The 23,541-nt window shown below is 38.5% G+C and overlaps 1 protein-coding gene across 6 annotated transcripts; it reads right to left on the reverse strand.

Moving 5' to 3' along the window:
* Positions 1 to 3,095: 3,095 nt before the first annotated feature.
* On the reverse strand, positions 3,096 to 22,270 carry ACOT9 (acyl-CoA thioesterase 9). Of its 6 annotated transcripts, none has more exons than XM_026849900.1 (15): positions 22,178 to 22,265; positions 20,549 to 20,575; positions 17,590 to 17,635; positions 13,781 to 13,951; positions 13,650 to 13,687; positions 11,400 to 11,483; positions 10,698 to 10,801; positions 9,514 to 9,587; positions 7,465 to 7,532; positions 6,413 to 6,524; positions 5,198 to 5,288; positions 4,635 to 4,720; positions 3,844 to 3,931; positions 3,532 to 3,682; positions 3,096 to 3,278 (listed from the first exon to the last, which is right to left on the reverse strand). In XM_026849900.1, exons 1-15 carry the CDS (start codon positions 22,257 to 22,259, stop codon positions 3,220 to 3,222), a joined length of 1,281 nt encoding a protein of 426 aa, XP_026705701.1. In that variant the 5' UTR covers positions 22,260 to 22,265; the 3' UTR covers positions 3,096 to 3,219. The 6 variants fall into 6 exon arrangements, with proteins under 6 accessions (XP_026705701.1, XP_026705692.1, XP_026705653.1 ...); XM_026849891.1 differs by lacking the exon at positions 20,549 to 20,575 and adding an exon at positions 16,431 to 16,479 and having other exon boundaries at positions 22,178 to 22,210; XM_026849852.1 differs by lacking the exon at positions 20,549 to 20,575.
* Between the last annotated feature and the right edge of the window lie 1,271 nt (positions 22,271 to 23,541).

Here is a 23,541-nt window from a genome sequence, read left to right on the forward strand (position 1 = left end):
GCAGTAAGTTTAGAGCAGGTTTCTGAACTAAAACCCTTGCTCAGTGGCCCATGCTGTAGCAGCTCCAGTAAGCTTCTTCCCAGAACACTGTACACCATAACGTAGCTGCAAAGGAATCGTGCACATTTGAAGGAGGGCTACCAGGAGCTGTTACAGTAAGTCTGAGTAATTTATTTTTTTTTAAACTCAGAAAAATAAAAACATTTAAACCAAAGTGCTTTTTCAGGCACTGAGCTCAACCAGTCCCACAGAAATTTCCTTTTATATCACCATTAAGGGAGAGGATTAGGGGAGGCAATCCAGCTACCACAGGATTCCCCCTCCTCCTCGCTGTATTCCAAGACATGATGGGCACAGAAACATTCAGTTCCCACTACAGAGCCACAGCCAATTACATAGATAGGTTCACTATAAATAAACAGATTTTCTACTAATACCTTTAGGCTTGTGTGGTAATGGTTAGTCACTTACAGTAGTGACGAATGGTCATTGAGTTGCAATGTAAACTCAATGTTAATTAGTATGTTACTTTAATTCTGAATGTGAGATCTCAGAACCATTTTATCATACACAAAGATATACAACGATGTGCATAAATTATACTCTTGAACAAAGATACATTTAGCCTATTATCAGAAAGCGGAACAATTTGGAGTGACCTTCTCAGAGTAAAAAATATGTGAGCACATATTTTATGTCTTTCTGTTTATTGCTGTATATATTTTATATCTTTTACATATGTATATACACACATACACATTCTGTATGACGTACATACATTTCTATAACTACTGTGATTGTGGTACATGATTAAGTTATCATGAACTTCAACAGCACAGTAATTCTTCTAAGCATCTTCATTTGCAGGATTCATTTTCTTCACTGTGTCCAGAGGTTCTGATGTCACACCTTGACCCCTACTCTATTAACCTCTTTTTCTCCCCTCCAATCCCTTCCCGAAGGTTGAATTTAGAAATTATGATAAATTCATCTTCAAATACAGCTGAAAAGTCAGTAGAGAAAGAACTTGGTACCCCCTTAACTTAAAAATGTTACACAAAAGTGACCAGGTAGGACCACTGGGTCAATGGTAAAAATCTGCAGATAATCAGAAGTAATACATAGGTCTGAAATAGATCCCTCCACTTCCGGCCTTCCTACTTATTTTTTAACAGCTAACAGTGACCAATGTAGCAACAGGGGAAAAAGCTGGGGTAGAATTTCAGTTCCTTTATTTGTGTGGTCAGTCAAGTATATTGAGATTCCAAAGAGTTTTAAAAAGAAAAACAGAAAATACAATATATATCCACAGTGTCATAATCATTAAAGAAAAAGATTATATCATCATACAGACTGCATCAGCACTGGAGCATGGCTAAAGAGAGAAACTCCATGTAAGGAACCAAGAGCTTACTATCACTGTGATGCATTCACCTGATCTGTATCAGGCAACACCCTTGTGCCTCTACTGGAAAGCGATCTAACTTACAGATAAAGGCAGCCAAATCTAAGAAAGGAAAGGCTGATGTATGACATGCTGGTTTTTACAACGCTCACCATCCTGACATGAATAGCAATCAGCTGTTAGAAGTCGTGACCTTCATGCTATTCCAGCACCAAAGGAAGCTGGTCCTAACTGTGAATGTCTCAAACTTTCTTATGCAGAAGTAAAATTTCAACATGTTGCTTTATTTTATCAACCTGTTTCATGCATCTGTGCTGATTCACATGAATTCTACTTGCTGCTTCCTGATTTCAAAAGATTTTAAACCTAACAAGGAAGCCAGAGTCTATTCTTATGTATTATAAGACATCATATTTCATCCATTTAACCTACCATTAAGTCCAACTACTACTCTTTGGGTGTCTTGATGAGACAGGGTATCAGTCTCGATTTGAAGGTACCACAGGTCCAATTTTGTGCTTGTGTCTAATCATTCTCACTGCTAGAAGTTGATGCCTCCCATCCACTCACCTTCCTAATTTCAGGATGTTGAGCTTTATCTGCCAGATACTGGAGATTATTAAAACTTTATCCACCACATCAGAAGCACTTCAGTATCAAGTCCTGTTATTTATTTGCCATAGTTAAATCCACCATGGTGTCCCCTCTGTGGTGGGAAGCTACTCTGTCCTTCACAGGTAAACTTGACAACCTATAAAGCTGTGCAATATTCATGTTTCATTACAGTCTACCATGGAACCAGACAAATAATCCATCTGAGGAGGCTGTCCTCTAGCTGTATGATAAAAAGTCAGTGCGATAAAAATCCCCCCACCATTCAGCAGCTGACTTGGGAGCTGGTCAACACAGATTCTCTGGACCCCTAACTCCAGCATCAAACATAACCATTACCATTTTAGCAGCATTTTACCGTTCCTGCTCCCAGTCCCTAACAAACCAAAGTGCTATGCTCTACAGTGCCATTTCCTAGTCCCACCCAATCTCACCAATCAGATCTCAACTCTACAGACCGTGAGAAACAATTCATTAAGGAACTCACAGTTACATCAAAAAAAAAAAAAGTTAGAAGAGGCTGGCAAAGATTGGCTGTACGCAAACAAAATGCCAGAAGAGACCATCTGGCCACCTCATTTCACTGCAAAAATCAGTTTCCTCCCACAGCAATGTCAAACTATCCAAAAGAGGAGCTACAATGACCTTATAAAATCCCAGCTGATGGGAAACACCTGCTTTACATTGTGCACACTAGTAACTTCCAAGTTTATGCTGCTGCCCAGATACATGTGTCCTTGTCAAAAAAAAGACCCTAAACCTAATTTACACAAAAATGTAGGTCAAATGAATTCATCTGTGTGTATCTACTTACTGCACACATTCTTCTGACAGAACTTCTATCCCTTAATAGGGAAACACAAAAAAGAGCTACTAAGGGAAAGAAGGCAGATGGTGACAAGCAAAGGTTGCAATGAGATCTCTCAAAGCAGACAAAGAGAAGCTATCTAAAGCATAAGATTGTATTTTTTCAGCCTTTTTTTCCTAGCATCAGCATGTAAAAGTAGCTTTCAGCAATTCCTAGTAGCAGAAAATAAAAAATCCAAATATACGGAAATACATAAATAGCACTAAAAAGGTGGGGTTTGGGGTTTTGTTTTGGGGTGGGTTTTTTTAGTATTGCAAACACCTGTCAGCCATCTCTGGTGACAACTCTTTCCAAGACAGCATACTGCTACACTGCTGATGCAGCCTTCAGCATGTCAAATGTCTTTCATGATTGCAGCAAAGTGTCGTTTCCCATCTAAATACAACATGGACTCTGAAATAAGGTGGAGAAAAGAGAGAACCACATTAGTAACTCAGTATCAGTACTACAGCAACTACACAGAATGGCAAGATTATGAAGCAATCCACACTGTCATCAAAGCATAAAATAAATGTGGCTTGCCATAAAATCCTGTTAAATTATTCAAATGCCAACAGTCCACCTACTAAAATGACCAGTGTTCCAACGGAAAGCAAGTCATCTTGTCCACAGAGTTATGATGACAATGCATTAATTGGATACTTGCCTCCGTAAGTTTTGGGGACAACCTGTGGGACCTCATTTTCTGATATAAATGTAAAATGGAAGATATTTGTTGTCTGGTGTTCCCTGGTATCTGCATCATAAACTTCACTGTGTACTCGAACCTGGATGTAGTTTTTTTCTGTGTAACAGACCTGCACAGTTAAGATAAAAGTTATAGTTTGTAATTTATCACTGGCACTGAAAAGCTGTTACAGACTTCCTTACACTGTTTAACAATAAAAGTCACACGCTCTCATAATGCACTGTTCATTATCAGTGATTAAAAGTCACTACAGCAAACTTTTTCTCCTACCTGTCCAGAAAGCAGTAATAAGGATCCAACTTCAACTGGCCTCTGAAACATGATATCGTCAACAGATACAATAAAAGGTCTGGAACTCCTGAGCAAGAAAAAGAGAAATTTCTTCTCAAGAATAATGAGGGTGTTTGGAGAAATTTAAAATATTTCATTGTCAGCATTTTAATGAAACCTCTCATGCAAAAAATACACACTCTCTAAAGATACATTACTGCATCATTACTGTATCTTATGACTTACACTTGCTAGGCAATCTTCATGCCATCAATGCTTAGGCCTCAATTTTCCAAGCACTGAAATAAAACACTTTCTATCAGGCTATGCATGCTCCATTAAACCTATGTATAGATCTTTGTTGGGTGATGACCTCAGTCACACTTTTTAAGCACAAGCAGTTACTGGAAGTTCAGAAACCACTTCTCTTGTGTATGGAATGAAAAGATGTAATATATATTTGATAGAATGTCTATTTTATATGTTTAGAAAGAAAACATATCTTCAAAAGTCAATCTCAATAACTTGGTAAGATTAAAGAAAACAGAAAAAGGATCTATCTTCTATCTTGACATGCAATGCTTAAAAACCAAGCTCCAAGGACCAAGATGCAAATCTCTTCATAAATACAAACAGATGCTCTAAGTAAAATAGTGCTGTGCACTAACAGTGCAAGATCCTACTAGATAGCTAGGTCTTTTCTATTCTTAGGTTGGTTACCTTGACTTCTTAACCTACGTATATGTGCACAGGGCTCTGGATTATATACATATTGCAGGCCTACAACTCACCCATAGCTGCAAGCAGTTGCCCATCCCAGTTCAAATGCCTTTCTCATGAGAAAACCCCCAAAGATTCTATTGAAGATGTTCCGTTCCTGTATGTAGGGAAAAAAAAAAAAAATCAAACTGCTGTATTACATATATTCTTTTCAAAACACTGTGTTGAAGTCAACACTTCAGTTCATAGCATTTAACAGAACTCCCAGCATCTGAACATATAAAAAGCACTACTGAAATATATATGCAAAAATCAAAATGGTTGAGGCAGCTTAATAGGAGTTCATCCAACTCATCTGACAATGTAAGATAAAAACTCCAAATTGTTTCAGCAAGTAGAAGCCCAACTTAAACACTCTGCAAAGGAATTTCTTTATAGAAAATGAAAGAAAACAAAGTAAAAATCTTCTATTTGCAGTGGCAATCCATACAGATAATAAAAAAATGGTAAAAGAAACTAAGATCAAAATACATTGCAAGGATTGCAGAACAGAAACAAAATAATGGCTTGACTAGTCTTACAAGACAAATCATAAGTAACTGTTTCTGTAATTCATTCATATTTTTCAAAATACCTGAGGATGGCAAATCTGTAGGCCTTTTAGCTTTGCATCTTCCATCCACACTGAATTGGGTGGTAATTTACGACTCCGGAAACTTACTGTCCTTTGGAAGAGATAATAAACTTTACAGCCCACATTAGCCAAATTCAGCAAGTCAAAAATGCACAAACAGCAAATGCAGACATACACTAAAAAAAAAAAAAAAAAACCCACCCAAAAAAACCCCAAAACCCAGAAACGGTATCACTTAACAGTGTTACAACTAACCTTGAAGCCTTATCTAAAATGATACTCTGATTTGTTATTGCAATAAGCCTACACTCTGCTCTTTCAAAAACTTCTGCTTATGTTTAACCTTACGTGAATGAACCAGCTTGAGAAAGGTATGCGAAAGAAAAGATGAATCACAACCACAAAGCTCACACTCTGTCAGAAAAGCCTTACTCTGCTTTTTGACCCATAATATGAATTAAAAGCACACAGTGAACTAACAGAGTATGCAGATGGTTCGAGGTTTTCAAATCCAGACAGAATGCATACAAAATACACCTGCTAATTTTAAGGGAAAGAGTGTCTCAGTTTGGTAAACTGTTTTGAAAATAACAATTGTTTAATGTTAGTAAATTATATAAATTATAAATTATCCACAAATACAACATTGCACTAATGTTATTAGGCACTGTTCACCACTGGCACTGGATGATTTCACACAAAGCTCAAGTATAAGAGAAGTATGCCAACAACAGTCCCCCTCAAATAATGTTGTCAGGTATTATATTTAAAACACATTGCAAGGTTACCCAGTCAAAATATGGCTAATTCCTTCCCTGACAGGTTTTTTTTCTAAATATCATGGCAGAAAACTCCTTGATTATGCAAGTCACACGGCTGCAAAACCATTCCATTCCCTTACTTGGTTAAACATCATTAACCTTTTTCCTCAAGATTATTCCTAACAGCTTGCTCAGAAGCATTTTGTGCTTACACTATCACTTTCACCATCTTGGCACTGCTAACACTTTAACAGACTCTTGTAAGAGATGCAAACATCATATTAAAGTTTGTACCTGTGTTTCAAATAAAATGCCACTGAATTTAAATAGTTAAAAGGGAAAACAAAATATGTGTGTTTATTCCATGCTACTCTCTTACTAAAAACCACTCAAAAGGCACATCATTTTTCTCTTTCATAAGACTTTAGTCCTCCTCCACCCCTCCCCTTCTTGCCTTGTGTCCAATGTATTAAGGAATATGTCATGAATAATTTTCCTTTCTTCTGCAGTGGGAGCCATTTTCAGTAAGGAAGCAGTGCTGAAATCAATCCTCTTCAGCTTGTTCACTAAACGCACACACAAAAAATCGTATTACAGTTCAAAGAAAAAGGGGAAAAAAATGGCTTTGCTCTCAAGATTTTAACCTGGAATGAGCTATCTCTTTCCTTTTTCCCCCTGTAAGTTAAAAGCTGTAACTTCACAGTCCCATAAATTCAAACAGAAGTTTGGCTTTTAGAATTGACTACAAATTAAAAATAAGGCAGAAGTTCACTGTTACCTCACCAATGTGATGAAGACATTTTATACATATTCTATGACACCCACCCACCAGTCCTACAGAAAACTTAAGTACTCCCCTCAAAGTACAGAAAAACATATCAAACAAGAAACCCTACAGAACAAACAATCCTCTTCAGGTTTTGCCAGTGGTACAAGAACGTAAATTTATGATAGAACTTATCACCACAGGCCACACTGATGGAAATTTTAGCTTAAAAGATCTTCTGTTCAGTTTATTCAGTTTTTAATATTTCTCTAATTCCCTGATTTAAAATTCCAGCTTGAAACAAAAGAAGATGGAACTACACACTCCTTCCCTGGCTCTTCCCCCTTCTTTTGGAGTTTCCTTCCAAAAGGAACATGGGACCCCAGACAGGTACGGAGCTATGATGCACCTAGTAGACCCACCACGCAATCAATCACTCAGAGCACAAGGAAACCCTGCCCTGCACTCAGATCTGAGGTGCAGTGAGCATCCTGGAAACAGAGGGGTCTAGTGAAGGCGCAGAGCACATCAGGAGTGCCCTTGTCTGTCAGTTTTGCTAAAGAGTTTCCAAGAATGTAAGAGGCTTTTAAACTCTTACTGACAACACGTGACAGAACAAAAATCTGTTTTTAAACAAATTAGGAGCATTTGTAAGTAGCAGAACTTCTGAATTTTACTTCCTTCCAGCTATTAAGTTGAACCTGAGGCAGATGTGTATACTACCAAGAAATATGACATACATTCTCCTTGCTTGAAGATTTCTTCCTCCTCAGGGCTCTCAGTAACAAGTGGATTAACAAACGCTGGCCTATGGACAGGAATTTTTTTTTAAGTTACAAACTTTACAAGAATTTGTCCTGTAAATATGTTATAACAGTCTTCCTTTTTTGCTTACATAGACAATACAAGATGAAAAGACAAACTTCAGGTTATATCATAGAAATAAATATATTATTTCATAATGTGCAGCTGCCAACAGTATAACACATTGGTTTAAACTCTGAATAGGCAGTTGAAGTAATCCAACCACTATACAGTATAACTCAGAAAGTGATAAGGGGTGAATCCATGCTTCTTAAAGAGCTAAAACTGTATCCATAGATTATAATGAAGATTATTCAAGCAGAAAGCTGTTTAGAAACTCAGCAAATGAAGATGTGATGATCTAGGATAGTCTAAAACAGATATACAAAACTTGAATGGTATCATTCCTCCTGGAATAGAAAGAGCACAGTGCCGTAGCTAGCAAGCATTCTTATAATCTACATGTTTCCATGACAGCCTTATCAACAGCCAGAAGCTGTTTACCGCGTGTACCACTTATCAAAGAGGATGATAGGAGGCTGCCTTGAGCACAAATTTGTATGTTTATTTTACTGCACAAATAAGTTTACTCTAACCTCATTATATAACATTTAATTATTTCTTTTCACAAAGAAAGTCAAATATTTATTTTCAAGAGCCATTCTTCCCCATAATTTCTAATTACTATTTTTCTGTTTTCCACATTTATACAAATACTCAGAACAATATATATATATATATATATACATACACACACACAAATATCTGCTGAACAAATCACCTCTACCCCAAGTATTTACTCAGGCTGGTGACAAGAGACATGCAGTGAAGATCTTTTCACTTGGAACAAACTGCTCTTTCCTGGTTTGCTAAACCTCTGGATTTTGGAGACACACCAGCTTCTTCTCCATCTTCTCAGCTCAGGACACATTGGCTTTCGTGTCCAAGCCCCAGGCTGCTGACATGCAAGCTTGCAATGGTCCAAAAGCCACACGACCATGTTTCTGTGGCACTATAACCAATTCAACATACCCTGTAGCCCTCTGAAAGGTTTTTACCTCACATAGAATAAATGCCCTCCTTATATGGACAGAATGCTTCCAAAACACAGCTGGCTTGTGGCCAGCTGGCTTGAAAAACAGCCACTGAAGCTTGTATCTATCTGCACAAGTCCATGTAGGCTTGTCCTCAGTCAATCTGCGAGTGTATAATTCCATCAGATTTTATGTAATTGTTTTGCAAGCAAAGCTCCTTCATTAAACATATCCCTCTTCATTAAATACAGGCAATTATTTAAATTAGTTAGAAACAGAAAATTGTTTATTACTTTTGCAGGCTATACAAGTAAGAGGTAAGAAATACAACCAATTTTTCTGGTGCTGGAATCATAAACCAAAACTGAAACTGAACAGCCTGTTAGTTTAATGACCAAGAAATTACACAGAAAGTAAACCCCAAAAATAAGAAAATTTGCTGGGTTTTTTTTAAAGTTCTGTGGGAATACTTATCAGTTCCATGTTACTTACATAAGCAAGTTTTAGGCTGAATTATTCTGACCTATCATGTATCTATTAGGGAATTACAGTACTATTCACTCAAAGACTATTTAACCATTGAAACTCAATCTTTTCCATTTTTACGGCAAGAAGGCAATTAATTCTAACAACTACTAGATTGCAGGTAGGTTTCCAGCAGACTCACTCAATTCTGCGTTCATCAGACCGGTTATTCAGGCACAAACAAAATCTGTTCAAGAAAAGGGTCAGATCCCAAGAGTAACAACAATTCCTAGTGTCATCTCACTGCTGAAAGCAATGCTCTGAAGCTTGCTGCAGGAAAGTAACACTTGCCAGCAGAAAACACTGACTATGTGATCTATTTATCACCTACACTGTATGGCCTCTACACATACATGGCAAGCTGACATGTTTGCTATTTTCACCACAGCAGGAGTCTGAAAACTATTTTTCTGTCCTACAAATTACCGTTTATTCTCTGGATCCCGGGCCACCATGACAAAGGTTGCATCTAACACAGGGCTGTAATCACCATCATGTAGCTAAGAGAGACAGGAAAAAATTATATTTTTAAACTCTAAAATTGTAAATGTGTTTATCAAGCTATTCAGCTGACATCAACTATGCCATCACACTGTTAATGTTGTTTATTTTCATGTATTGTCATCCCTTACAAGATCTCTCACAACAGGTCGAAGAAAAGGAAATAACACAAATTAAAACTCGAGTTTCAGGAATTCTGCAATGTAAACATTAAACAGGGAATGCTTATTGATTACTACCTTCAGTTGGAAGGGGAGGAAACACAGGCATTGTAAAAGGACCCATTTACCCTTTACTGTGAGAAATGTCAAAGCATTTTTTGTCAATACCAAATTGCCACAAATGCCAGCATTGTGAGGAGTTCTGACAGTAAAGGTGTAACGTTATTTTCTACATCAGAGACTTTACTTAAGGAGACCAACTGAATAAACAGAGATTTACCTCTTTATCTGAATTATAGCCACTAACACCACTTAAGTCTTTATAGCCTATCTTTGTTAGTCTAACTTAATTGACCTTTCAGTTAACTAATCAACTGACAGTAAATATTCAATAGAAATGTTAAGAATTTTTAAATTTAATTATTAATATTCCTTCTGTTTACTGAACAGTGTAACCTAGCTACCCTTCATTTACTTTCTATTATTTAGTATTTAATAACTTATTACAAAAACTATGCTACACAGTAGATAAGATGAACGCAAGAGATACAATTTAATACTGAATCTGAGTATCAACATTAAAATTTATAAATTATAAAATGAAAAGGTATAAGGAAAATAAAGTTTTTCAAAAGCAGGGAGAAATTTGTTTAAGAACATGCAGAGCACAGCCACCAATTTTTTCTGTAGGGAGTACTGTGTTGCAATTTAATTACAAAATGCTGGTTAAGAAAAATGCATCTCTTGAAAGAAAGATTAGCAACAGAGTATCTTGCTGCACCTAGACTACTGGAAGTCACCTCCATCTTGAAACACAAGGGCTGTCTCAGGTCCTTCAAAAACAGTTATTCTAGAAAATATAATTTAGATTGCTAATGCCGCCATCCAGAATTCCCCTTGAAGCACCTCATGCCTGTCATAATATGGAGAGAAGTCACAGGAACTAACCTGCAGCATGTGCATCTTCACTTCCATTGAGGTCCTCCCAACCCAAGAAACATTGCCTGTGAATTTGATGTCACAGTCTGGATATATAATCTTCTTGCACAAATCTACAAGACAAACATTAGAGGTTACTGAAGACAGATCACACATCTAATATTAGAAAGACCAGACACTCTAAAACCTTTTTTTGTTCTGCAAGTGGCAGCACAGACAAAGACAACACAGGAGCGTTGTTGCAAGGGACCACACTGCTAGCCTGCAGTTTCTGCCTTTTCAGATGCCTACAACCAGAACAGGAGAAGGAAGCAGGCACACAGGAGGCAGACAGACGGCAGACTCACAGAGGCGTTCAGCAGGACATTCGACACAAGCAAGGTCCAACCCCACCAGAACAAACACTGTTCAATAATGCAACTAAGGAAACTCACTTGCCAAAATAAAACCAAACACAGAAGTGCAGGAAGCATGAAAATTGTATTTTGAAGGGAAGGGAAATACAGAAATGGTGAAAAGAATCTACAAAACCCTCTTCCCTCCTCCCTTCAACAAAAGCCACAGTGCTGAGTTCAAAGCCAAAACAAGATGAAGTAAACTAAACAGGAGAGTGAAGAAATTATCCTCAGTAACAACCATGGGAAGGCAGTAGCTGCTGAAAGAGTAACGCAAACAGATGAAACCATTTCTACTGACCAAATTGCCACTTACTGATTTTATCCACCAGAGCTGTAACTATTGATAAGGGAGACCTTGGCTGCATTTCCTGCTTGGTGTGAGTGTAGCAAATAAGAACTGTGGAGAGACCAAAAACGGAGTCAGCTCTTTAACAGAAACCTCAGTGGAGCAGATCAAAGTCATCTTTGTGAAGCATGAGGAATACCTGCAAAACACAAACTGAAGTATCATACTGTAAGAGTGCACACAACTTCCACATTTTCATGTATGTAACTCACAGGATTGCTATTAAAAAACCCACTAATTCAGCAGATGTCTCAGTTATCTGCATATTTACATACCACACAGAGAAATTCAGCTGAGCACTTTAAATCAATCCATCACTCTCAATCCAATGTAATCTCTTCCCTCTACCCTGCAGCCCACTGTCTCAGATGCTTCCTACCCTCTATTTTATCATGCAGGTTGTCCAAGGATATGTGACGAGGACTTATTTTCAAATTCATCTTTAAAGAGGTGCAGATTAGATAAACTGTGCCTTACAGGCATGAAAGCATAGTCAGAGGTATACATCATACTGTAATTACTACTAGCCAAACCACTATTTAAATTGATTTTCTGTGCTCTTAAGAGCACATCCAAGTAAACGTGCTCCTTAGAATAATACGAAGTTGCAAATACTTATTTTTTCCAGTATTCATATGATTTTCCCTCAACACAGATTTACATAGTCAAGAGTATCTGTGTGTACTTAAGGAGAGATAAGAGAGAGGGACAAATTCTGTCCTTCCAGGTAATCTAAGATTTTTTTTTTCCCTAAAATTACTGAAGTCACAATTCTAAAAACTGTTATGCCTATCAATTCATGACATCAATAAGATTAATAAGAGTCTGAATGGGATTTATCCAAATCTTATTGCCAAAGACAAAAAACTAGAAGTCGATCAGACCTTTATGCAGTACATCTGCCAGATCACAGAATATATTGGGGCAGGGCAGAAGGGAGATGAAACAGTACATTTTCTTGTGAAAACTACTGACCAGCATCCTGAATACTGTGTTATTGGGACAGAATCTTGATAAACCCGAATCGATACATCCCCAGTGGAACTTACTTTGAAGCCCAGTACAACTACAAACAAGGCAAAGACATTCTGTGCCGCAAAAGCAAAAACTTAAGATCTTCACAGATTTCCAGGGAAAACAAACAAGGCACAGAATGAAAAACAGGCTTATCTCATCTACCAATGAAGGGTAGCCAATAGTTTCAAGTTTCCTTTTCTAATTAAGGACAGGTACTGAAGCCAGTATATTCTACATCCCAGAAATAAATATAAATTATCTAGCTATCTTGTCTATCCTTGATAGACAGGTGACATGCATTCACTTGTTTCTTTGTCTTCTCAGTCTTGCCCATCTGGATCCACAGAAGGGCTTTCTTTCCTACTCAAAAAAAAAAAAAAACAAACCAACCCCTATTCTATTCAGAACTTTCTGTTAATAAGCACTTACTCTTTGTCAAAAACCTCCATCAAAATGCTCCCAACCAGCTACAGAACTCTGATGAAGAAGGAAGTCAGCTGGTGACATTTTAAGGTAAAAGTATATCTGAGTTATAAAATATTAATGACCTAGCTCTTATTTTATCTGCAAAACAAAAGTCAAGGATCTTGACCTTTTAAAGACCATAAATAAATGAAAAGGAGAAAAAAAAAGCCAACTCATGAAACAACTGAGTTGTTTTTACCCTTAACATCAATTTGGAGACAGAACCCAAGAATCTATATCAAGTGGTTTTGATTTGTTCTCAACGGATACATTCTGTTCTTTCCAGATTACACTCTCCTTTCCCCAAAGGGAATATTAAGATATCTGCACCTCCCTATCTGTTGGGTTTTGTGATTTTTTTTAAAGCGAAATATCTTATGTTTTAATTTGAACTAGTGCACTCTGCAAATTTTCTCTGATTTAATATCCAATGCAGATTAATAATCTAGGATCATTTCTCAGTAAATTATTCTTGTAGTTGGTCCTTTACAAAATTGGCAGAGGCAAGAAGCTGAAGCTGAGCAATTTTGCTTCCGTCTGTTCTTTATCATCCTTTCTTCTCTTTCAGCTCTGGTATCTTTCCTTTTTTTTCATTCCCCTTTGATATAGCACCTCGATGTGACTTCCTCCCGCACTGATGTGTCTCCTTCCCTCATACCAAACAGTGCTCAACAGTACTCAAACTCACTTTGTCTGCCCTGCTTGTGCATTCTTTACAAGGGCATAGATACATACCTCCTAAACTGTCAAGATCTTCAAGTATCCTTCCAAACCTGTAAGATATGTTTTTGGACAGTTAAATACCTACATACATAGAAAATGAAAGTTAACGCTTTCCTGTATGTGTAACACAGTTGCTCCGTTACCTTACACTGTTGTGTACATTCAAGTACTTTTCTCTTATTTCAGGTTGACTTCCTAGAGGTAGAATAACTTCCAAGTAGCTATCCTTCATTCTCCTAGGAGGGAGATCTTCCTGTTGTTTTGCCAGTAAAGTATGAAGAGCTTTTCTTTCTTGCATTGCTTGCACATGATCCCTGGTAAGAAAAAAAAAAAAACAAACCACTCCGTCTGGAGTATTACAACAGAACTGCAACCCTAGCTAAAAGATGGCACACTGAAAATTATCAAAATAAAACCAAAAAAAATAGTAAAAATAGGAAGACACAGTGAGCACGCCTTGAAAAGTAAGTAAAATGCACATGATGAGATATACTAAGCAAAACTACTGCAGAAAACTTAAATAGTTTTGTGTACAAGTGGAAAGCACATACTTTGCACAAGAGATGATCTGAATGCTACCAAAATGGTTCCCCTTGAAAAGAACAAATCAGATGTAATTTAACCTATGAGGTTCTGTGCATATTCATGTCTTCCATAACTACTGTATCACGACTCTTCCTACAGTGCCAATTTAAAAGGACTGTCAACTTACAATCCCTCCCAAGAAGTAAAGCAGATGTACAGTGTCAGTTAGTACTAACAACAAAGATAACTAATCTGCTATCATCATAACTAACATGCTATCATCCACAGGTGAGTTCTCCCTCTCCAGCATTAGTTCATACAGCATACACTTCATCAGCAAGCTAAAACAAAGGGAAAATGAATCTATTTCTCTCTCTTTTCCTACCCAGCCATCTATTGACTATACAGCAAAGTTACAGAAACAACACAGAAAAGGAAGCACTACCCCCTTCAGAGCTACTTTTCCAGCACCACCAAGTCAGAGGGGTTGCAACTCTCAGAAGGGAGTAAGGGCCAACTTACTGTCACTTCCTTCCAATCTACCAAGTTGGCTCCTTGCACAGGTATGTGTAACAACCTTGCCCAAGACTCTCTCTTACCTGTTACTCCAGCATTCCCTCCCTTTAAAAGTGCAACCTGACTGAATGAAGCAAGTATTTCTTAACATCCCCAGAATCAACAACAATGCATTAAAAATCTAAGGGTTAAAAATGTAACAGTTCCGGTATAAAGACAAGAAGTACGCAAAACTATGAATCCATCTCATAGAGCAAGAGAAGACATAAAACATTATGTAACAAAACTTCATTTTAAACTTGTGGATGCGTGCCATTCATTCCGTAGTTCATGCTGCATTGTTGAGATATGAGTGCCACTGTGTTTAACAAAACCAATTTTAAAAAACAACTGAAAGAAAATGACAGAAAGAACCTTTTCACTAAAAAGAAAATTTTTCTTAAGCTTTGACTTTGGATGGATTCTGGGTATTAACCACTTCAGATGAAGACTTTTTTGGGTTGAGTTTTATTTTTGGAAAAGTAAAAAGCTGTCACACTTCAACATATTTATATTCCCTCTTTTCTGTTTCATAATTTTTGGGGAACTAAGAATAATCCATGATCAAAGAGAGTAAAAGTCTGGCAGAAAATTTCAATTAGTTTTGTTTGTTTTAAACATGAAATATGGTTTACCTCATCCGAGCAATATGATTACTGCACAGTTCAGAGAAAATAGAAACACCCTCCTCCAGGGGGTTAGTGTTTGAAGTTATGCCACTGCATAGAAATAGAATATACTAGATGACTAAGGAAAGATGCAATGTCCAAAATTATGTACTTTTATGCTTTTTAAAAGATTTGTTTCCAAGGTCTTTCAGTGAAAGGTTCAAGAGAAATTAATTAGCGTGTAAATCAGTAATTTGTCTACAAGAACAGAGAAACCAAAGAATGAAAATTTAACTATATCCTGTTTTCACCAGTCCCATCCTGGCTCCTCTGAGGTCAGCAGCAGAACTCTTCATAACGTCAGCTTCAGAATGTATTCTTCAACATATGGAAGTATTGGGCTCAAGACAATAACATTTTTCAACAGATAAATACTGTTACACACTGCAGTACTAGTCATAGTACTGCAGTACTAGTCATACAGTAACAATACTTCATCTATTAACTCATACCTACCCTAAACATTCTGAGAAATTGCATTATCGATTTCTGAAATGGCCACAAATCTATCTAGATTACAATTAGCAATGAACAGATGAATCATTTTAATTACAATTTAAGTACAAACTCAGACTAAAAATACAATCAAGGTATTTCTTTCTAATACAAAATGCCACTGGCCTTTACAAAAGAAATCATGAACCAAAGTTTCCTTTTAGCAAAATTAACAGCCAAAGACATTCCTCCAACATGCGTCTCTCCTCCTTCCCAGCAATCTAGAGGTATCATTCCTTCCCTAGTTCCAATTTTGGGACCCCTATCAAGTTATTCTCTTAGGTTTGTCCTTTTTAGTCATTCTGTGGCCTAACTCAACTAAAGCACTGGCTGTTCAGTCTCCACATGTATCAATGCTTTGTCACTCCATTTTAAAAGTGGGATCTCAAAGACTACATGATCCATGTCCTCCAAACTTCTCCATCTTAAACTTAGCATTCTTGAGCACTCCCGGCTATGGGCTCCCTGGCTTTACTTCTTCATGGTAGTTGAAGCATACAGTACTCTACAAACCATTTCTGCTGTATTTTATACAGCATAATGGACATACCTATCTCAGAAAAACAGTGCTGTGATGATCCTGGCTTCAGTCTGCTCTCCTTCCAGTGTGGGAGCAGTGGGGAAAAAGAAATGGACAGAAGAGCAAATTTGACCAGAAACCCCTAAAATCTCAATCCTCAGATGGTACTTCCATGTGGTGTGGGTCTTCTCCATCCATTCTGGGCTGCAGAAAAGGCCTTTATAAAAGTCAACTTCTAGAGCCCTTTCAGCTGACCTACCAAAAATTTCAAGCCCCCTTCTGCTTAGATCTAAGCAAAAATCAGCTTCCCAGATGCAGGCGTTTTCTTTAGCGTGCCTATAATCCTGTTTAAATAAACCTAGTCAGAAGGCCTGGACACATCAGACACTCCACCCATGCAAGCCTCTCTCATTTCCCTATCAGTGGACAAAGTGTGAAAGAAGTGCACAGCAAACATAGTCATAGAAAATTAACAATCAATACAATAACTATGTGACCAACCAAACTGCAGTATAATTCCCCCAGACTGCTATATTGCCTTTTTCAGAACTATTAACAGTAGAGGATTACAGTCAACTCTGGCTTATTCAATGTAATGGAGGGGGAGGAAGGTCACCTGAATAAAGCCAAAACATCAATTATTTAAATTATATGCAAATTAATCTAAAATTAAGTTACAGCAAAGAAAAAAATACCTGAGATGCTCCTGACTAAGGAGACACGGATCCCAAGCTGACAGTTTTCCAAAGTGACATAGGTGCTGTCAGGCCATTTGTAATGTGGCCTGCTTCACACTGAACCAGCTCAGCTGCCAATGAATCCAGTGCAGCATAAATCTACCATACGGGTAATCCACCTACACATAAATCAAGAGGTAATAGCAACATAACATTTCCAGCCAGGCTCCATAGCTCTTAAATTTCCATTGGATTCAAAGCTAATGGGAGAATCTTGTACGCATCAAGATCACATATTTTGTTCCTTTGGTGTTTAAGATCTTCTGCCAGAGAAACCTCAGAAGTTTGTGATTCATAAAGTAACAATTCAGAAACCTTGTTTGAATTACTTTTTAGCTGGATCTTTTTTCTTCCCCTGTCAGCAAGCTAACATTGTTAACTTCCACTACCACAATGCTGAGTTCTACCTGGGTTTCACAAATAAAGTAAAATACATTTAATGTACACTGTACCTCCAGTTGGTAGATGCTCCCACTATATCCCTCAATCTGCTCCGCACTGAAAAAAAAAAAAAAAAAAATCAAAGCAAATCAAGCTTAGCTCTGCAAGTGATGAACATGAGGTTGCCTGGTGTAAAAGGCACAATCCTCATCCCAGAACAGGAAAATTAAGCAAATTCATGCAAATAGCAGCCCAGAAACAGAAATTTGGCCAAATTTACTGATGCTGTTAGTAGGCATATCACAATAATGGGTTGAGTAACATGATTCCGTAGCTTATTGTGTATAGCCAACAAAGAGTGTTTGTTAATGCAGTCAAGAACCTGCAGTGCTAATTAATGGCTGAAAGAGCAGATTGAGATCAGATTGAGGAATTTTGATGTGAAAATATTTCAGCCTAAACACAAAAAAACTGTGGAGATAACACAAATCAGAAAGTCATAAAAGAACATAAAAAGGAACAGTGCAGCTAGAAGACAGGGGATGAGAAGAGTACTATTTAAATAATTCCACCCATGAAGGCAGGTAATGTCAGCAGACTGGCTGTTGTCAGCAGGGTTTCGTAGCCTAAATTCTAAGCACTCTCAAAGCACACAGTGTTAAGACACTGAAGCCAGACCTATAAAACTGATTCTGGCACTGTTTGCAACATCAGAATTAACACTAGTTCTGCACAAGTTTTTCCTAAATTTTAAGAATAATTAAGCGTGCTAAGGTCCCCTCAAATCTATCAAACTGCTCCATCACTGTTAGGCTGGTGAATGTATGCTGTTTGGAAACACCTGAAAACAAGCAGCAACAATTCTCAAGCTCAGAACAGAAGTTGAGAATTGTATAGTAGGGATTCCTTGCTTATTTACAAATATTTTTATACAAGGGGGTTCAAATATTAGGACAAAATAGTTAGGGACACGTCAAGGAAGGGCTACCAAAAAAAATCCAAAATTTCATGGTAAAACAGAAAGAAGGCTGCTGGTGACTCACAAGCTGATCATAACACTGAGTAACTTTTGGGTTATTAGACATCATCAGGCTTGGCACTTTTCAAGCTAAATGCCCACTCAGAGTATTCACAATGATCAGCAAGCTGTCCTATGAACCCTGGAGAGAACAGAGCCTGATTTCCTAGGTAAATCACATACCCCACTCCCACTCAGATCCACTCAGCTCTGCCTCCCTCCTCTCCATACAGTCACTTCAGCTTCTGCTGCTTTCCTACCAAAGTGCCCCACACCATCACTACTGCAATACCCCCAGACTCCCCTTTCTCGTTCCTTCCCCTGCAACACCCTCAGCTCCCATCCCTACACTCACAGCCTGCTTTTGTTTCATCTGCCCATGAGCTGTGGTTAGCCCAGAGGCGGGCAAGGGGCTGGCTGCCAGCAGCCAGCACACAGATCCTAGCCACTCGCCAGCTGCCAGCAAACACCACGGTCCGGGGCTGACCCCAACACCAGCTCTGGCACCCTAACAAACCTCTGATTTGGAAGACACTTTTCACAAAGCTTGTGGAAACCACGTTTCTCCTCGAGATTTATGCTCATCTATTTTGGCTGACATCGAGCAACAAAAGGTTCTGGAAGAAGAAGGGGACAAGAAGATAAGCGGACAAAGACAAAATAGACTGCTTAGGCATCAATTCTTTAGGAAATTAGGCTAAAAACATGTTTTGAAATTAGAAGAGTTCTACTACTAAATCTAAGAACAAAAAACTTTTCAACAAAAGAAACTGATTGAAAATTTAAGGTCGATTTTTTTTGGAAGGGGGGAAGGTCTGAAAGAAGCAGCAGGCTTGTTTACAGAATGGGTACTACTTTCCTGTTGTTACTCATACTCCACCTGTGAAGCTGCCATAGCATACATTGGATCAATACAGTGTTAGCAGAAACACTGTTACAGCTTCTAGAACACAAAACCTCAATTTTCCAACAATGTGCAGACTGTGCTGGGATGGAGGGAGAATAAACAGCACTTTTCTCTGTTTAAACTAAGTTCATCTTCCTTTTCAACTTTAAAGAGGTAAAAAGCTCTGAAAAAAATCTCAGGTCCAAACCTGCAAATATATATACACCATTAGACCTATTTAATACTTCTGATTTCAATTTTAAGCGTACAAGTAAACATTTGCCAGGGTGAGACCACATAGTTTTTATTTTAACAATAAAAGGAACAAAGCTTGGAAGTGTTTCCAAGCTAAATCTAGTCCATTTTACAGGCTCCAAAGTGCACAGTTGTTTTTTTGGGAAGTCTTGGGAAGACTGTATCACTCTTCTAGATATTGGTTACCTTACAGCAGAAATTTAAGTAAGTAATTTAGCATAAAATCCATAAACTCTTTTCTTATTTGGCAAATGTATTAAACATGCAAAACAACTACAGCAAATGGAGCTTATCTGTCGTTATCATGTTGCTTATTTCACAGTATACCCTAAACTGTGATCAGTGGATCATTAATGCCAGAACAGCAGGGTCTGAGTTTATTTGCACTGTGTTGTGACAAAGGACAAGGGCAGCAGTACAAGACTGATGCATTTATCTCTGACAGTGAGATCTGTCCCCCCTTGTGCTGGTGCCTCCCTAGGCTGTATCCAGGTTCAGGTAGGCCACTACAGTGTATTTTACCACCAGTTTTGGTACAGACCTTGGTCTGGAGTTCAGTGAAAGATGCAGGTTCAAATGTCAAAAATGAAGCTAAATACTGAAGGAGTTGCTGCGCAAGAGATTTTGTATCCCACAAGCCTCTTAGAAAGGTGTTACCCAGCACGCCACCAGAAACACAGTGTGCTGCCAGAGATCTAGTACAATAATACTGCCACAAATAAGATCACAGCCATTCACTGAAGGCAAAGAGGCTTTAAGCAAGTCGACAGAGAATAATAGCATTTTTCATGAATGCTAAAGTAAGGAAAAACAGTAGCTAAGTTTAGTGTTATAGCATATATTAAAATATGTACAGATTACCACAACACACCATTATTCACATGAATGGGTAAGTGTCCTGTGGAGTGGAAAACACATGTTAGATTAACAATTAAAAGAAACAATGCAAACAACATCTAGTAAGGAGTTAGCTGATTATTCTACCTGCTTGAATTTCACTTACACATATGTTCCTTAATTTTAGTAAGCAGCTGTAGGCAACCTGTCCTTGCCTGATTTACAGTCCGTACTTTTGTATTTTCAACCGAGTTCATCCTTCCCATCAATGCCAGCTTTCCAGTTCCTTTGTATACTGGCTCTATGTAGTATTTGCTTGCAATGTAATTCCAATCTGGTTTTCAAACTTGGTGCTACCATTGTATTGTTGACAAACACTATTAACTTTGGAAATAATATCTGGAGCATTTTTCAGGAAGCAAGATGAGAGTTACCTCAGAGGAAACTTCTAAAGTCCTGCTTGGTGTAGCCTTTGGGGGAACCACGGAAGAAATGAGGGCATTCACAACTGGGACCCAAAGTTGTGAGGAAGCATATGGGAAACTAGCAAGAATAAAGTATTTGGTGTTTTCTGAAAGCATGGGTACCAAATTAACACAAAATAGTTTACGTATCAGCAAAAGTTTGTATAACATTATTTAAATGTTACCATTTTAAAACAGAATCTCAAATATTTACTATAGTTACTATAGTTACTATAGTTACTATAGTCCAAAAAATATGAGCATTCCTTGGAAACAAATCAGAGGCAAGACCAGTATGGCCTCAGTGCTTCACTATTTCTACTGCCCTTCTAGGTGGTATCATTATCAAATATCCAAATAAAAGGGCAGAGTAGAATTTGCAAATATGCAATATTCTGTATCCTTGCTTCTCTCCTTTAACCTCAAAAATTACTATTTAATAACAATAATGAAAAAAGTTATCTGACAATGAATAACCCTTATTTTCTCTTTTACTGGATAATCTGTGGTTTCTATTTAGAGAACAAATGGGAAGATTTCAGAAACAAGCAGGACTTCTTGAAGAAATTATTTATACTTGTCTCCAGCCCTTTTCCTTCTCCCGTTTTCGCAGTACATGGGATTAGAATGGGATTAGAATGCAAGAAAACTTTTTAAAAAGCTTCTGAAACAGGAACATTATGGTTTATTACTATTAGAGCACTAAAACAGTCTTTCAACACAAAGGTCTATTGTCAAGAGCATTTTCACAAAGCAATGCTGCTGATCTGATTAACAGGTTTCTCCAAGTTTACAAAATTAATGGTGCTGACACATCAGAAGTTCTGTAAAACATTATTTCCACTCAATTCCTCCATTTCTTGGCCATTCTCTCCAGTTGTCATAATACCTGTCTGGACTATGTTCACTTTCTATCTAGAGTCAACCTGAGAAGCAGTTGTCCCTCCAGAAAATCATCAGAAAACGCTCTTCCAAGACTAAAGAACCGGACAAGCCTCTAAATCTGCATGATTGTGCATATTTGTTGCCATTAATCTCCAAACATACACAGTGACTTTCTGCTACTTCCACATTATGAACTAACATTCAAGGGCATGTTTATTAGCCAAACCATATTAACACATGAAGGGCCACCACCTCAAAGAATAAACTCCTTAGAAACATTGCTAAATCTTCCAAAGTACAGCCAATTACTTTACCTTCAGACATGTCAGGAAGCACTGGGGAGCCACTGGTCCCAGAAGTGAGTGTCCTAGCCAGAAGAGAAGGAAGCTTCCTCATGATGCACAACCTATAGGCAGAACAGAAGAATTTAGCGTCATCAAAACCAATGCCATCAAAATAATTTAGGATTAATTTTTGGAATGGTGCTGATTTCTTCAGAAACACCGCTCCTTATTTTCAGCCTCATTTTTAGAACCAGATACAATCAGTACAACAGTTCATGCCAGCTGAAACTCCAGCTGATACCTGTCCTTATCTGAAAACAGGAAGGAAGAATAATTTGCTGGCGGTAACTGTTCTCTTCACTGACTATTCAGATGCCCTGGGACAACCAGCTTAAACTAAACTCCAGTTTCTACTCTGTAGACATCCTAACACAGATGGGATCTGTGTGCATCTAGGAAATCATCCATGACGCTAACCATACACTTCTCCTCCACTTGGCTAGTGTGCACGGCGGTGGAATACCCCAAGAAGGATAACACAAGGCTTCCCACACAGTCCCATTCAGCTAAGCCTGGTCTTCTCCATGGCTTAGTACTGCTGCGACTCAGAAAAAGCCCAAAGTGCAGGACATAACCCTTTTAGCTGTTCAGCCAAAGGATAAAGCACAAAACCCTTCAGAGAATGTCATCCACTCAGCAATTCAGTAACTGTTCAACCAGATAGTAGCTAGTGTGACTCCTCCACTATGTAGTGGTACCACAAAAATACACAGAGGGTCAGCAGGAGTAAAACCCTTCCTGACAGTTCACGGCATTTTCCTGACAGGAACGTGGGTTGCCTGTGAGGCTGGGGTTTCACCTCAGAAAAATAGCAAGTCTCCAGGCTCCAAAGGAAAAGGAGGGCCATGTACACGTCTCTATATATACATCCCTCACGTACATACCTGCACATATATATCATGTGCACATAAGCTTCCTCTGGCTGCAGGTATACCAGGAGTACTTAAGGGAGTAAAAGGGAACACACACAAAAAACCCTCAGAAGCCAACGGTGTGCCCTACGCCCCAGACAGGACATGAATGGCAATGGGGAAAACTCCGTATAAGGGGCACAGCTGCTTGGCTCGTGTCTCATGGCACAGTCAGCACACGACTCCCCGCTCGGCCCAGGCTGCGCCCCGGCAGGACCTCCCCAAGCTGGGGACATTCAGACGCGCTGGGGGACGGGACAGGCGCTCCCCCTGCCCAGAGGGGCCAGCACTGACACGGCCAGGCGCCATCACCCGAACCCGCGCTGCCTCCGCCGCTGCTTCAAGTTTTAGAGTGCCACGCCCCGACATCGGCCCGCCGGCCAACGCGCCGAGCCTCCCCTGGCCGCAGAGGGCTGGGCAGCC

Source organism: Athene cunicularia (assembly GCF_003259725.1).
Source record: "Athene cunicularia isolate RWA chromosome 1 unlocalized genomic scaffold, athCun1 chr1_part1, whole genome shotgun sequence".
In the NCBI taxonomy this organism is placed as follows: domain Eukaryota; kingdom Metazoa; phylum Chordata; class Aves; order Strigiformes; family Strigidae; genus Athene; species Athene cunicularia.

Excerpts from the sequence above, each read along its gene's own strand:
- ACOT9 (XM_026849900.1), bottom strand. The coding sequence starts at position 22,259 with ATGAGGAAGCTTCCTTCTCTTCTGGCTAGGACACTCACTTCTGGGACC. Across the intron at positions 7,533-9,513 it reads CGGGATCCAGAGAATAAACG|GCCAGCGTTTGTTAATCCAC; the intron begins GTAATTTGTAGG and ends TCCTGTCCATAG. Across the intron at positions 3,932-4,634 it reads GCAACTGCTTGCAGCTATGG|GAGTTCCAGACCTTTTATTG; the intron begins GTGAGTTGTAGG and ends TTTCTTGCTCAG.